General features: G+C 34.2%; 1 protein-coding gene across 1 annotated transcript in view; it reads left to right on the top strand.

The window, feature by feature from the left end:
- Nucleotides 1-219: 219 nt before the first annotated feature.
- LOC134798426 (nose resistant to fluoxetine protein 6-like) overlaps nt 220-17,257 on the top strand; it is a 32,200-nt gene continuing 15,162 nt past the window's right edge. The window contains exons 1-7 of the mRNA XM_063770862.1: nt 220-332; nt 763-902; nt 4,509-4,690; nt 5,435-5,580; nt 10,994-11,108; nt 11,879-11,966; nt 12,850-13,016. Coding sequence (XP_063626932.1) covers nt 269-332; nt 763-902; nt 4,509-4,690; nt 5,435-5,580; nt 10,994-11,108; nt 11,879-11,966; nt 12,850-13,016 — 902 coding nt within the window. The 5' untranslated portion in view covers nt 220-268. The remainder of the gene's footprint in view (nt 333-762; nt 903-4,508; nt 4,691-5,434; nt 5,581-10,993; nt 11,109-11,878; nt 11,967-12,849; nt 13,017-17,257) is intronic.

Raw genomic sequence — 17,257 nt, 5'->3', positions numbered from 1 at the left:
GTTTTCGGGGGCGAAAAATAGATATCTTAGTCTATCTAGGTCTTATCTATCTAGGTCTTATCTCTGGGAAAACGTGCATTTTTGAGTTTTTATATGTTTTCCGAGCAAAGCTGACACGTGTATTATAATATGCGAAGTCTGCCGGAGATAATCTATGCTACGATCTCTCGATATCCATAAGATTTTTTTCGTAGTTACATATCGCGCCGCAGGGGTGACAGTCTGTCGTGTTTCTTTAGTGATTGGTGATCGATTAGTGATAATAACAATGAAGTTATTTTTGTTTTTATTTTTAGTGCACCAGAGTTCGGCTATTATATATAAGTTAAATTGTAAGTTATATTAAACTTTTTATTAATATTAAAGCGAAAAAAATTACCCTCCCGTAGAAAGTAAACCAGTTAAATTTATGAAAAAAAAAAAGGAAATTTTTTTTTCGCTATTTCGGGGTTGGTCCCATAGTAAAAGATGCTCAGTATAATCCCAAAACCTCCCTGGCAACGGGAATGCAGCTATTTTTTAGCCAACCTGTATTAGGCAGATTGTTTTTAACTATATAGATTGTTTTTAACGGTATAGCTTTATTTGACGTTCAAAGCACATTGTAATATGCCTACTTGAATAAACTATTTTTTTATCTTTTTATCTTTTACTAACTTAATAAAAAGATCCGATGCGCATGAAATAATTAATACATGTTTAGTGGGCATAGGAATTTTTAATTAATATATATTTTTTTTCTGAAAATGACGGTTGTTTCAGTCACAGAGTTCAGTAAAATGCCGGAGCTGTTCCAAATGGACGATTACGATCAATGTGTGGGGCAGCCAGGTGGGACCTATTGCCTGGCCGACGCAGTTCTGTACTCCAACGATCACTCCGAGCTGATGCAGATGATACTGGTGAGATTTTAAATTCTTCTTCTTTTCGTGTCGAGGTTCTGTCACCAGGCTGTCTGTCTGATACTAGCTATCACGGTTCGTGAGATACAGTTGACATTTTCACAGATGATGTATTTCTGTTGCCGCTATAACAACAAATATTACTAAAAACAGAATAAAATAAACATTTAAGTGGGGCTCCCATACAACAAACGTGATTTTTGACCGAAGTTAAGCAACGTCGGGCGGGGTCAGTACTTGGATGGGTGACCGTTTTTTTTGCCGTTTTTTGCATTATGGTACGGAACCCTTCGTGCGCGAGTCCGACTCGCACTTGCCCGGTTTTTTATACGATGGATGCCCAGTAGGCAGCGGTGTTGACAGCCCTGGCTGTCGCGTCCCTTAGATCCAGCTCCGAGCAGTGATGCGGGCATGCGGGGCACGCCAGTAGATGTTCCATGGTTTGCGTTGCTGTGTCGCAGGTTACACTGAGTCGAGGGGCTACGTTTTTTTATGATGTAGGAGGTACCTATTGCCTATGCCTCAAGCTTATTGTCCAAGGCCCTAGATCACGCGGCCACGGTAGGCCAAGAAGCGCTGGCTGGACGTCGTGACAGCGGACATGGAAGAGAACAATCTCACACCTGAGGATGCCGAACGGGCAAAGTGGAGAAGATTGAGCAGGAAAGCGGACCCTGGCGCTAGGCCGGGAAAACGCTAGGTTGAAGACGAAGATAGGAGGTAACTATTATTTTAAAGTTTATAAAAATATTTGTACTGTTTAGACGACAGCGGTTTCACTCACTTGAATTTTTAGTCGCTATTGGCGACATGTTTCGGGCCCTTCGGGGGTCCTTCCTCAGGCTCGAGTGCTCGCGGCGGCTGCACTTCGTGTTAATATGTCTCACGTAAGTTTGATTTCGAAAAATATTTGTGTCTTCGGTTTGTTAATTTATATTATATCAGCACTACCCGTTCAAAGTTGTAAGTACTTAACTTTCCTGCTACCCAAAGGTTGTCTGGTCGCTTTTTAGCGATAAGACCGCCTGTTGTTACCTATTCTTAAGCTTGTATTTCAGTTTTTGTATTTTTTTTAACTTTATGGTGCAAATATATATAATATCCTTTATATTTTACTTACTGACCGTTGCCTATAATAGACACCTATCGGCCTAGCCAAGGTGACAATCGCTTACGCTTCGCCATCAAATCGTTTTGTGTCTCTGTCACTCTTCTATATTAGTGTGACACTGACAATTCACGGAGCGTTAGCGATTGGCATGTTGTCGACGGGACCAGGAGGGGTGGCATATTTACCCTAGAGCCATCCAGGCCATGGCCCGGGGCGCCAATCCGCTAAGGGCGACGGATTGCACATTGTTTTTCTTCCTTAACTTCTGGGGCGACAAAACTTATTGGCCCGGGGCGCCAAATTTCAAAATACTAAGTTTCTAAGTACGCTAAGATGAAAGTACGCTCTTTTCTTGAAGGTTTGAAAGTCGTATCCGGAAATATACTTCATTCCACAGTTTACCTATGCGAGGCAGGAAGTTTCTGGAGAAACGCACAATCGAGGACTGCCAACCATCTAATAAAGCCCCCGCTACACGGTCGCCGACAAGCCTTCTAACCGTCTGACCTTGGTCTGTCCTTGATCAGTTTTGGTCAAATTTAGTTGGAAACAACTGTCTACACGGTCCGGGACGGACCAAGGCCACGCGGTCTAGGGGCTTGTCGGTGACCGTGTAGCAAGGGCTTTACCCTAGAGCCATCCTGGCCATGGGCCGGGACGCCAATCCGCTAGGGTCGACGGATTGCATTTTGTTTTTCTTCCTTAACTTCTGGGGCGACAAAACTTGTTGGCCCGGGGCGCCAAATTTCAAAATACGCCCCTGGGAGGGGTTCTAACTTTCTAGGTACGTTACCGGCCTTTAAGATGAAAGTACGCTCTTTTCTTGAAGGTTTGAAAAATGAAAATGAAAATGAAAAATGAAAGTTTATTGGTAACAATGGTTACAAGTCTGTTTAGTTAACTAGTACATATATCTAGTATATATTTTTCACCTACAGACCTTACACAAACATGGTAAGTTAGGGTTTTTTAGACAGACATATTTACAATTTAGAAATTCATTACGTATACATTTATATAATTATATTACATTCATTTAAATATATATTTAAGATTCATTATTGTTTATGTGTTACATTAAAATTCATTATTTATCATTACATTATAAGCTGAATGGCAAGTCAAAAAATTCATTATAGTCATAAAACAAGTCGTATCCGGAAATATACTTCATTCCACAGTTTACCTATGCGAGGCAGGAAGTTTCTGGAGAAACGCACATTCTAGGACTGCCAACCATCTAAGTGGCGAAGATTGAAACGTTGTCGCGTAGACTTGACAATTACTTCGGAGTCCGAAGTAATTGTCAAATTCGGACGCGAAGCCTCATCTCCTACTATGATGCTGATTACAAACCGAAAAAAAAAATATTTTCGTAGAATGTGATTTAATTTGTTCTTAATTTAATTTACAAGAAAGTTAGTTCAACGCCTCTGAGAACCAAGCGGCAACCCCAGGTCGGGCGCATATTTAGTCCAGCATATTTTGCTGGCTGTTCAAAGAGGCAACGCCAGCAGCGTGCTACATTTACCCGGGTACCTATCGACCCTAGTCTGTAAATTTCTATAATATTATTTTTTATATTTGTTATATAAATAAATCATCATTTGTTATTAGAGTAATTAATGCTGATTTTTTTAAAACGTAAATATAAAAGATTTGTTTATTATTTTCACAACATATCGACAACTTCCACTAATTATTACGCTATTATATAATTCCAAGAACAAATGAATAAACATAAACATAAAGTGTGATATCAGGTTCACGATCGACCAAGTAATTACTGTTATTATGGGTTAAATACCGCTGTAATGAGAGGGCACTCTTTGGCTACTCTGACCTAGGATAATATTGTAATGAATACTAGCCTCTGCCCCCAAGCTTTGCATAGGTTGTTAAGGTAACTTTCGTATTCAGACTGTACCAGCCTTAGGCTGCCTGTCCACTGTAGGTGATCGAGATAAAAATCCACCAAGAGAATTGCATAATATCTCCGCTCCGAGATGAAATATGCCGGTTTGAGTTAAAAAGTATGGTCGTCAAAATCTAAATAAATAATCGATTTTTAGGGTTCCGTACCCAAAGGGTAAAAACGGGACCCTATTACTAACAGCCGTATTCGAACAATGAGATACGTCAAATACTAGATATTGAAACGATATGGATTGGATATATCAGTGTCAAACAAGTGTCAAAAGTGACGTTTTTGTTTGAAGAAACGTCAATTTTGACACTTGTTTGACACTGACATATCCAATCCATATCGTTTCAATATCTAGTATTTGACATATCTCATTGTTCGAATACGGCCGTAAGACTCCGCTGTCCGTCCGTCCGTCTGTCGCCAGGCTGTATCTCATGAACCGTGATAGCTAGGCAGTTAAAATTTTCACAGATGACGTATTTCTGTTGCCGCTATAACAACAAATACTGAAAAGTACGGAACCCTCGGTGGGCGAGTCCGACTCGCACTTGTCCGGTTTTTTTTTCAGGAATACTCAGAATACACGAAAAAACATTTTAACCACACAGTGGTACACAGAGCTGTGTGCGTCCAAGAAACCTGCAAGGAATTCATAAAGAATAGGAGTTTAGAAAACGATACGGACCTAGGATTGATCCTTGAGGAATGCCTCGACGATTCTGTGTGGAAGGAATACAGGCTAAATGCCAGGTATTTAGTTATTATTCAAATTAGTTACACAGCATTACAGTAATACTATAAAATAAATTGAATAATGTAAATGCAAAATAAAACACAAGCCTTGTCGAGCTTACTGTGGGACTAGGCCGATCTGTGTAAAAATTGTCCTATAATATTTATTTATATTAATAAAAGAAAAACGTAGAAGTCAAACACAAATTAAACATAGGTATAAGATTTGGGCGACGACGAATATCTAGCGTATAAATAAACGTATAGGTACTAGTTTATTTAGCCCTAGGTTATAAGCCGTCAGAATGTTTACAAAATTGTAACGTGATATTCAATGGAAAAAATTGTGAAACTTCTCAATTTTTTGTATATAAATCGAAATTGCATTTCCATAATGAAAGTTTTCCTTGTTTACCATGAAAAAATCCTAAAAATTACCCAGAGCTTTTAGAATTTTTTGTCCGTCCGTCGTCGTCATCACGGTATCGTCTTGGGTCGTCCCATTCGTTTTTCGTCAAGTTCTTAAATTAGTCCTATTCTGCTTTCGTCACTCATTCTACATTGAAAGCCACCGACGATTGTGACGAATGTAGAATGAGTGACGAAAGCAGAATAGGACTAATTTAAGAACTTGACGAAAAACGAATGGGACGACCCAAGACGATACCGTCATCCGAGGCGGTGAATTTTTAAATTTTGCTTATTCTATTCGTGTTTTATTTGTCCCCTTATTACTATTTCTAAGTATAATTATTTTTTCAGGTTAAAAGAAATAAACTATTGCAAGAGGCATGGACAGAACAGAGCACTTGGCCCAGGAGACTACATTATGGGCATTGTCTACTTATCGCTAGTCGCTATCAACGCAGTTGGCACCGCCTATGATCTGCTTAAAGGCGAGAACGCAAGTAAATAATTTTATAACGCATAATTTATCTTTAATTTCAGCTTGTCCGAAATGGTTTTTATTTTACAGGGTGTTTGGTACATCGTTTGCCAAATTAAAACGGCAGATAGGTTGAGTCATTTGCTATCTACTCATGCGTAGAAAAAAAATTGGCCATAATTTTTTACTACTGCGCAAGTAAAAATTTTAAATTTACGAAAAACTGGTATAAAGCTGAAAAAATAAACGTGCGCACGATTAAAAATTTCTAGGCCTGGGAAGATAGCAAATGACCTATCTGCCGTTTTAATTTGGCAAACGATGTACCAAACATCCTGTATATTCGAATTTCTAACTTGTTATTAAGCTAGAATGATTAATTGTGACGTTCCACGGTTAAAGGTACCTTATGGAGGCTGGCACTTACGTCCCGTTGCAACGCCTTAGTGAAGATTGGAGCTTAACAGCGTAAACACCAACCGCCATATATCTTCGACCTTCCTTTACCCTTGGAATGTTTTATGCTTTCAACTGTAGATTTTAGGAATATTGCAGTATTTTATACACCTCAACTTCGGCCATTTCCAACTATTATCTACGCGATGATCTTAAAATCCATTCAATATTTGTTCAGAAGCTCTTCCCTTTACATATCCTAACGATCTTTACTCTTCTGTAGCTTGTTGTGAGTCCGAGGTCACTATCATCAAATGATTAAGTATTTTATTTCCTTGAGGTCTTAGGTTAGGATTTTACAATGCGAGTATAAAAGTACAATATAAAAACACTTACAAAACATTATAAAAAATATACTATAAACACATTATAAAAAACCTAACCTAGGGTGCCGCCGGCAGCGGGGCCCTCCAAGCTGCCGGTGGTCAGGGCCGCAGAGTGAGGAACCGACGTACTATACGCGCCGTTTTCAAAATTACCGGCTTCTGCATCTGACCCTTGATCCAACCACCCAGCGAGACCCCTCTAGGTGTTGGTCGAGACTCTTCGCTTATGAGACCGTTCGCTGACACGACTATTTTATTTATTATTGTATATCAAGGACCGGAAAACCCCTCTTTACGCTTAATCCTATCAATTCGGTAACCCAATCGATTCGGTTACCGTATCATTCGGTAACCCTATCATACTGTTACCTGATTGTAATGGTAACCTTATTGAAACGGTAACCCTAACCTTTAACCGAGTTAATCTCAAAACCCCATCGCGATAGGGTTTTTGTTAAGGGTTTTTAACAGGTTTTCATTCAGTTATGGTAACCTTTATTATCGGTTGCTTACTGGTTTGCTACATTAAAGTAGTTTTAGTGATGTGCCGTCAGAACTAAAAAAAATACTAAAAAATTTGTTTATTTTATTTACTTTATTTATATTTTGTTGATTTTATTGATTTTACTTATTAAATTTATTTATTTAATTGATTTAATTGATTTAATTTATTGAATTTGTTGATTTTCTTTTTTAATTTATCTAATTTAATTTATTTATTTAATTTATTAATTAGTTTAATTTGTTATATTTGTTTTATTTATTTTATTTATTTTATTTATTTTATTTATTTGATTTATTTTATTTATTTGATTTATTTTATTTATTTTATTTATTTTATTTATTTTATTTATTTTATTTATTTTATTTATTTTATTTATTTTATTTATTTTATTTATTTTATTTATTTTATTTATTTTATTTATTTTATTTATTTTATTTATTTTATTTATTTTATTTATTTTATTTATTTTATTTATTTTATTTATTTTATTTATTTTATTTATTTTATTTATTTTATTTATTTTATTTATTTTATTTATTTTATTTATTTTATTTATTTTATTTATTTTATTTATTTTATTTATTTTATTTATTTTATTTATTTTATTTATTTTATTTATTTTATTTATTTTATTTATTTTATTTATTTTATTTATTTTATTTATTTTATTTATTTTATTTATTTTATTTATTTTATTTATTTTATTTATTTTATTTATTTTATTTATTTTATTTATTTTATTTATTTTATTTATTTTATTTATTTTATTTATTTTATTTATTTTATTTATTTTATTTATTTTATTTATTTTATTTATTTTATTTATTTTATTTATTTTATTTATTTTATTTATTTTATTTATTTTATTTATTTTATTTATTTTATTTATTTTATTTATTTTATTTATTTTATTTATTTTATTTATTTTATTTATTTTATTTATTTTATTTATTCAATTTATTCAATTTATTCAATTTAATCAATTTATTCAATTTATTCAATTTATTCAATTTATTCAATTTATTCAATTTATTCAATTTATTCAATTTATTCAATTTATTCAATTTATTCAATTTATTCAATTTATTCAATTTATTCAATTTATTCAATTTATTCAATTTATTCAATTTATTCAATTTAATCAATTTAATCAATTTATTCAATTTATTCAATTTATTCAATGTATTCAATTTATTCAATGTATTCAATTTATTCAATTTATTCAATTTATTCAATTTATTCAATTTATTCAATTTATTCAATTTATTCAATTTATTCAATTTATTTAATTTATTTCATTTATTTCATTTATTTCATTTATTTAATTTATTTATTTTAATTATTTTAGTTATAATATAATAATATTTATAATAAGAACACACCACACAAGTAGGTATAAAGATAAACAAAGGAAAGGCAAAAAAACTTGTTTGTGCTGGAGGCATAGACCGCCCATGCCAACCTCGGTTATTCAATAATAAGTTGAATTTAAGTGTGCGTAAAGATTACAATCGTTTGAACTGGTCAAAAACCTCATAATGAGGTAACTGAATAGACTGGGTTTTTATTTCGGTTACCGGTAACAGAGGTTAACTCGATCTGATACGGTTACCGAATCAAAGTGTTACCTTATTAAGCGGTTACCGTTATGGTAGGGGTTTTTATAAACACCTCTAAAATAACCCTATGAAAAACCCCGGTTAAGGTAACCGGTTCCTGTCCCTGTTGTATATTTGCTGTTAAAAGTTGCTGTTAAAAGTAAAGGATGGTCAGGATTGTGAGAGATTGCAGAGCGACATTGACAGGGTAGTAAGTTGGAGCCATAAGAACAAACTCTATTTCAATGTGTCCAAATGTAATGTAGTGTCTTATAGCAAAGCCGTCTCTCCATTGCTCCACTCGTATAATATAAGAGGGGAAGGGATCACGCGCGTGTCGTCTGTGCGAGATCTGGGATTGCACGTTGAGTCGGATCTGTCCTTCAGAAAGCACATAGTAGACATATGTAAGAAAGCTTTTCGAAACTTAGGCTTCATACTGCGTCAGACAAAGGACTTTTACAACACAGCAACAGTCAAGGCTCTGTATAATGCGTTAGTTAGAAGCAGGTTAGAGAGTTGCGCCATTATATGGAACCCACACGAGAGTAAATACTCAGCCATGGTTGAAAAAATACAAAATAAATTCGCCAGATATTTGAATTTCAAGGAGTATGGGGTATATCCTTTTTACCCTCTCATGTATCCGACGCTCTTTGTTCTCGGCATGGTAGGCTACACAAAATTAGAAGTGAGACGAAACTTGTCGTTAGCAACTTATGTCTTTAAAATATGGCGGGGCGTCGTGCATGCACCGGAAGTGCTGGGGGCCGGGGCTGGTGGTGCCGCGCGCGCACGGGCCGTGCCGCCGCGCCCGCTGCGCGCACAAACTTACTAGCTAGAGCACCGTTGGTCACAGCAATCAATATCTTGAACAAGATCTCGACGGATATAGATCTGTTTAACTGTTCTCTTACTGAGTTCACAGAGGTCACTTAAGGTCACTGTGGGTAAGTCCGTCTACAAGGCAAGTCCGTCAACACGTTATAACTTTTGAATTTGAAGGCGTATGCGACTTTGGAGTCCAGTCGATTAACCAGTTTTTCGCACTAGTTCCGTCTCTGTAAAACAGATGGCGCTGTGACAACCAACTTCAGAGCAATCCGCCTCAATAAGTCATTTCGTGTTTTGAACTCGAAGTCATAGTGCGACAGCCGTCCGAAAAATATTTTTTAAAAATAGTTTTTGAAAAGATTGTGCATCAGAAAGTAACTACGTAGGTAGCATAAGAACCAGCTGTCTTTATTCTATTTTTAAAATATCAGAAATTAGCTTAGTTTTGTAATTATACGTTCCACAATTTATCATATTAAAATTTGACTAAGTTGGAAAGTCCGTCTATTATGTTCAAGGCAAGTCCGTCATATGCCGGAATTTCGTTAAATCAGAGATTACCAACTGTTTTTGCGATTTAAATATTATAACGATTTGATAAGGTATCAAAAAATCCTCCAGACTTTGCGCATGATGTTACTTTATTAAATTTTGATCTCAGTATATTAAAAGAAACGATTAAAATTCATTTTAAAATTACTACTAATCTTTTATTTCGGAAATCAAAAAAAAATATTATGTTTTTACCACCCCATTTTGGTAGTATATCCGGACTTGCCTTTGTTTTAGAAAAATGGTGTTTATTTCGAATCTGAACCGTATATTAACAAGTTTAAAATACACTTTTCATTGTCTTGAGCCGTTCTTTTTAGGAATTTGACTACGAACATATACGCACCCATATATTGGCTGATATCATAACTAGACGGACTTCCCTTAAACTGCACGGGAAGTCCGTCTACTCGCCGAATTTTAAAAAATGCCATTGTTTTTGCTTAATTTGTGCTTGAAATGATCTGTCACTAAGGCTAAACTATTAATTATTAAATTCTTCATCGTATGCGATTACAAGCAGTAACATAGGTGAATAAGTAACGGAACTAGATCACTCCAAAGTCAAAAAAAAATAAAGTATGCCGGACTTCGCCACATTGACCTTACAAACATTTAAGTAAGTAGGTAATTGATAATAGATATCGTTAGGACTTTTTATAATTGTTGCAAATGATGTTAATTAATGCTAGATTTGATATTTGTATTTATTAAAAGACATTATTATTATTGAATTTATTATGGAATTGCTATTGAATTAATTTGCTGTGTTTATAATTTGTATTAAATGTTTTTATTTTTTATGTAAGTAAATTGATGTGACTAGTATGTAAGCGCTTTGGTATAACACTGTAATGCTTATATATGCTGAAATAAATGAAATGAAATGAAAAATATATATACCTTTAAACGAGCAATTCTTGTAAATATTACAAGAATTTATTTATTTGTGTATTTATTTATCTCGGAAACGGCTTTATGGGGATTTACGGGGGCGAAAACTCGATCTAGCTTGGTCTCATCTTTGGGAAAACGCGCATTTTTGAGTTTTTATAATTTTTCCGAGCAAAGCTCGGTCTCCCAGATATTAATGACACCCAATAGGTACTCGTATTCAACAAAAGTTGCATATGCAAGTACAATAAGGATATTTATGTTTTTCAGAAAACCCATATCTCCTGGCATTCTCAATGCGCAAGAACTGGCGTAAGCTGGTATCGCCAAGCGGCGTGGGACCAGACCCTCGGCTAAACCGACTCACCGTATTTAACGGGCTCAGGTAATTATCTCTGGATATAAACTGGTGTGAGCCTCTGTGTGGAGTGTGTGGTGACCCCTGGCTCAATAGGCTTACCTTTAACTCCCTCGGTTCAGTAGAGTGGGAGCCTGGGGTCCGATTGGCAACTAATCGCAAGAATTGGCACTAGTTTTTATGAAGCGACTGCCATCTGACCTTCCAACCCGGTAAACTAGGCCTTATTGGGATTAGTCCGGTTTCCTCATGAAGTTTTCCGTCAGCGAAAAAGGGCTGGTAAATGAGCGTTTTCCAAAAAATATTACATTTCATTAATGTCTTCAAAATATTGACTTCTTGGGCTCATTTTACTCAGAATCATTTGTACATTCACGCCTCATACATGAAAAAATGTGTCCCAAGATTTCCTTTCCAGATCGTCACATTTTTGTATGCAACGTTTTTTATTTGTATGAACGTAACGCACTGGAAAAATATTTTTTCATACAAAATTTTGGGACACATTTTTTCATGTATGAGGCGTGAATGTACAAATGATGAATGAGTAAAATGAGCCCAAGAAGTCAATATTTTGAAGACATGAATGAAATGTACATTTTTTTTGGAAAACGCTCAAATATCAAATGATATTTCGTACTTACATAAAGTTCCGAAAAACTCATTCGTACGAGCCGGGGTTTGAAACCGCGATCTCCGGATTGCAAGTCGCACGCTCCTACCTCTAGGCCACCAGCGCTTCACACACTTGAAATTATATGAATGCTAATATTTATCTATTTCTTATATGTCCACAGGGCTATGACAATGATATGCGTGTTCTTCTCGCACACCGCGCTCATAATGGTCTTCTCATACCTCAAGAATCCCTACTATATCGAGACGGTAAGATTTCATTTTAATATAAAGCTTGACAAGCTTATATTTGACCCTGAGATAGTGTCGCTACAAACACCTAGACAACAACTACCTAAAATACGAGTAGCAGGATTAATCACAGGACATAACACACTAAACAAACACATACACAATATGGGTAAAACAGACAGCCCCATGTGCAGAGCGTGCATGGAAGAAGAGGAAACAACGCACACTCCTAAACTGCAAACAGGAGTAGGAGTATAAAGGAGCAAATACCTAGGGACTCCGAGCAAACTAAAAGAGGCAGTCACCAACCTGAAAACATTTCTAGGCTTCATGGAGGAGCTGGGGTGGTTAGAGTAACGCAACCTCGTTTCACACAAAATAGACACAATGGTTGTCGATTTGCGGAAAATGCCCACAAGCACTAACTAACTAGTGTCGCTACAAGCAGCTTACAAGTCGCTGCCCCAATATTACAGGGTTCTATGTTTCAGTTTTATCGAACTGAAATTTGAACATTGTCATAGTGACATTAAGTCGAATTTCAACTATCTTGAAAATGTAACATAGAACCCTGTAATATTGGGGCAGCGAGGTGTGTAGTGTAGTACTTCATGTACAGTCAAATAAAATGTCCGTACTGTACCTACTGGTCATGCTAACGGCTAGTTTCAAAACAGCTACGCATCCCTTCGTTCTTTTGTTCATGTAAATATTTTATTCTATCATGTCATCATATTGTTTTATCATATTTTTTCTAGCATCTTTGATAGGTAATCTTTTTATGTCATTTTTGTGGTAAAATCGTTATCGTAAATTATTCTCCTTGGAAAATATACCTAGTTAAGGGTCGAAACACCCTGTATTGGTTTAAAACATTAAATTTATGTTATCTTCATTCCAGTCATACGAGGATCCCGGAAAATTTATCCTCTTCAACGGGACGCTAGTGACGTACACGTTCTTCGTCATGTCCGGATTCCTGCTGGCCTTCAACTTCGAGCTGCATGCCGAGAAACACCGAGTTACCCTGTGGGACTGGCCCAAGGGCATGCTGATGCGATGGCTAAGGTAAGCTCATAGTCAGATGGGATAGTTGAGTAGTGTCCTGATTCTTGCTGCATTCAACTTCGAGCTGCATGCCGAGAAACACCGAGTTACCCTGTGGGACTGGCCCAAGGGCATACTGATGCGATGGCTGAGATGAGGTCATAGTTAAGCAGCTTACTTTAAAATACTGAAAGACTTAAGATAAGGTAATATTAAGAGCTGGGCTCTTCTCGATGGAGAAATTTCCAAGCAGATCTATGTTGTAAACTGATTTAAACTTTCACGATTATTAAACATTATCAAACTACACAACGGGACTTAATCGCTTAAGTTGTTGGCTTGAGCCAGTCTTCTCCGAGACCACGGGGACAACGCCGTCCTCGAAACGTCGGAGGTAAATCTTAAAACTTAAATACGCGATTAAGTCCCGTTGTGTAGTTTGATAAGATCTATGTTGTGCCTTCTCTTTGACCGCCTGATAAGGCACAACGTTTATTTTTTCTTTTACTTAATCAGTGTATGCCCGTTGGGCTTCCCTCTCTTACGAAAATATCACGTCATCACGTGTTACGTAGAAATACTAACTTTAAGCTTCCTTTTGTAAAGTTGGGAGCGGAGCAGTAATGAAACACAGGGCTGTTGATTCAAGACTAACTCTTTATTCATTAAAACTAGTATATATAAACTTTGATTTAGGTCACACGTGTTTAGGTGGGGAGGCTTACACGTGGAAGGTGTCAAATGGTTGTTTACCTAAATTCCATTCCTTATATAGAGGAGAGTCATCTTACATGACTCACCTTATATGGTACCGCTAAGTTATCTGATCCTTATGATCTAGTTACAAGTTACATACAATTCATAATAGTCATAGTAATCCTAAACTCTATAATATTTACAAATGTCTTTACTATGGGCCCATTTTTGACTTAAACTAGCTAGTAACTTGTACAGTACTTATGTTATGAATAATGATTATAAAATTTCTTTTATATAAAATATGATATTGTTCGAAGGTTAAAGTGTTACTGGTAACACAGCAATTCAGCAACAATTTGTACAAGCAGACAATACACTTACTAAAAACTAACCGGTAAAATTTCTGAATTAAACAACATTTATTTAAATAACCAATACTTAAACAACACTATTTAATAGTTTTGGCATCCAAAAGTATCCATCGATACATTTTACAATAGTCCAGCTTCTACATACGTATATTATATTGTTGTTCTCTTGTACCTTTACTTAAGGAAAGACTCATCAGAGTTTAAATTATTTCAATTTTGTCGTAATTAAACTTAATAATTACATATAGAGACGTGCCGAATTTTAACCATGTTAAGTTAAAATTGTTAAGTTAGTACTTAAATGGATTTTTTTTTTTGTGTTTAGATTTAAGATTTAAGTCCTAAGTTTTTTTTTTTTTTTTTTTTTTTTTTTTTTTTTTTTTTTTTTGTTCAGACATGATGATTTTTTTTTTCGCCGAACTCGTTTTTTATTTGTTTATTTTTTTTTTCTCTATTTGTTTCTTTCTTTGTCGTCATTGCGTGTTTTTTTTTTTTTTCATGGTACCAAAAAAATCCATAATCTATTTATGTCATCACAAAGCTTTACATATTGATTCCAATGTTTTTTTTTTTTTTTTTTTCATATACCTTCATGGCTTCGTATTCATTTCGGATTTATTCAGCTTTCCTAACCTCCTTTTCTTTCATATGTATATACCTTCTTGGTTTCTTTTTGAGTTTGGATTTATTCAGCTTTCCTAACCTCCTTTTCTTTTAACTGTAGTGCACACTTATCACTATAATATATGTGACGTTATCTATGAAAAGGGACCTTATTGTCGATGGCGCTTACGCCATTATTAACGATGCTCCGATATAAATACAATGCCGCGCGACGCTGTGCGGCGTAAGCGCCATCGACAATAAGGTCCCTTTTCATAGATAATGCCCCATATATATGTATGACGTCATTATTTCATAAGTGACCACTTCCTTTGACAAAGGCGGCTCGCGTCATTTGCCCTGGGGATTATGGTCTTGTATTGTTGGAGGATTTTTTTTTTTTTTCTTCTTCTCTTTTTTTTCCTTTTTGTATTGTGCATTATTATTATATCCATATATTGGAAAGACGTCTGCAAAGGTACACTGCACAATATTTACGTGGTCGGCCGACCTTGTCATATTTCTTCGTATATTTCATTAATTCAATTAAGGATACAAGGAATTAGTATAAGTGCGCGCACACATTATATTATTTTATTTGTTTATCATTATTATCCCTATTAATAGGTATTTTCAGGCAGTTCTTTTAACACTTCATCACTTTCTATACTTAATATTCATTCCATGTGTCCAAGGACCTTCCCGAATGCCACCTGGAGCATATCGTGAGGGGTCCAAGGATTCCCATGCCTGCCTTGTATCCTGTGTACCTTGCTGAAATGCTCTTATTCGTACACCAGCTCCCATCGGGCTGAAGCTAACGAATGGCATTTTTTTTTTTTTTTTTTAGTCTCAGTGTGCCTACTTTTCCTTGTTTTATTTCATTTATTTCCGAAATGGTAATATTCTCTGTCATCATTAATTTTCGTTAGCTTATTTATTTTTTTTTTTTTTTCTGGTATTTCCTCCTCTCTTTTAATTTTCGTACTTTTAATAGAACTTCAGCAAACAAGTATTTCAATAGCTCATAGGTGATCAGGCTACTCACTCATCGATATACTTGTCTGCTTTATTTTCCAAATATTGCAGCTGAATTTATACTCTTTTTCCTTTATCATTCGTTTATATGCTACATAATTATGTTTGAATTTTGTTTCTATTGTTGTAATTAGTTGTGTATGATTTTTCACGTCAATATTTTAATATTTTTCCATTTTCCTACTCGTTATGCGTTTCATTGCCTGCTAATCATATTCAATAACATTGTTTAGCCCGTGTTCGTAAGTTAATCAGATACAACTATGTGTCTCTTAATATTGTTCATTTTTTTTTAATATATATTTAATACGACTCATACTATAGATATGTACTTATCATTTATTACGCAAGTAAATGTTGTTTTTTTTTTTTTGTTGACTCTGTTAAAGCGTTCAGTGAACGATACAAATATTAATATTTTTACTTGACATTGTAATGCAAATATTGTTTCTATTTTTCTTTATTGATTTTTGCCATTTTTTTTTTTTAATGGAACTTGACATTATATTACCTATGGAGGCCCTAGTATTATGTACATTTTTTTTTTAAAGATTTTAGTTAAGTTTTTACATTTTAATTCAATTTCTATATTTTTAATTATTTTCGCGGACACTATTGATTCAAATTTATTTTAACTTTATGACTATTTTTATTTAATGTTAGCTGTTACTATTTTTTTTTTCTGGTTTGTATACACTTGACGATTTTTTTTTGTGAATTTCTGCTATTTTATGGAAAAATAACATGTAAGTTAATAGTATGTAAGTTTTCAATTAGAAATAATTATTGTCTACTTATTTATTTATTTATTTAATATACTTTACTTACTGACTCAAGGAATGTGCTTTTAAGCTCAAAATATTTGCATTTCTTTACTGATTTTACGTGAATATATGTTGTATTATTTAAAAGCTAATGAAATTGGAGTTTATAATGTTTTTTTTTTTTTTTTTTTAGATACTTATATATTTCAGGTAATCCCTGATAATAATTAATTTCGTGTACTTTTTAATAATACTGTGTGTAACTGTTTTGTTTTACATTTATTTGTTTGTAGTGTTCATTTGTTCAATTTCGTTATTTATTATGTAACCGTTTTTACCGGTACACTGTTAAATTGTGCCAGTGAAACCATGTCATGTTTTGTACTGATGATATTTGTAATGTTGCACGCCAATAATTGTATTATCATTTTCTAAATTTCTGTTAAAATAAGATACAACACTTAGTAACTTGCATTCAGTAAAATATATTAAGACAGTCATAAAATATACTATTTTTGAAAATGTCAAAGATTAAAATAAATTATATTTCAAGTTATTACATTCGTTGTTAAATATGGACTATTGGACTCCTTATAACAGGATCTAACTTTGTTTTTTTTTTTTTTTTAATTTGGCATTTTTCCGCAATCAGTAAATTACCCTATTTTAATCCAAAGTATTAATTTTATTTATAATTATATTAGATGTATAATTTATGTCATAATCTTTACATGTTTTTATTGGCAATATGTTTAAAGATAACCTGTACATTTTTATTTATATGTAT

The sequence above is a fragment of the Cydia splendana genome, chromosome 16 (genome assembly GCF_910591565.1).
Source record: "Cydia splendana chromosome 16, ilCydSple1.2, whole genome shotgun sequence".
Classification (NCBI taxonomy): Eukaryota; Metazoa; Arthropoda; class Insecta; order Lepidoptera; family Tortricidae; genus Cydia; species Cydia splendana.
The sequence above is the reverse complement of the archived record's forward strand: the minus strand, read 5'-3'. Positions and strand labels throughout refer to the sequence as shown.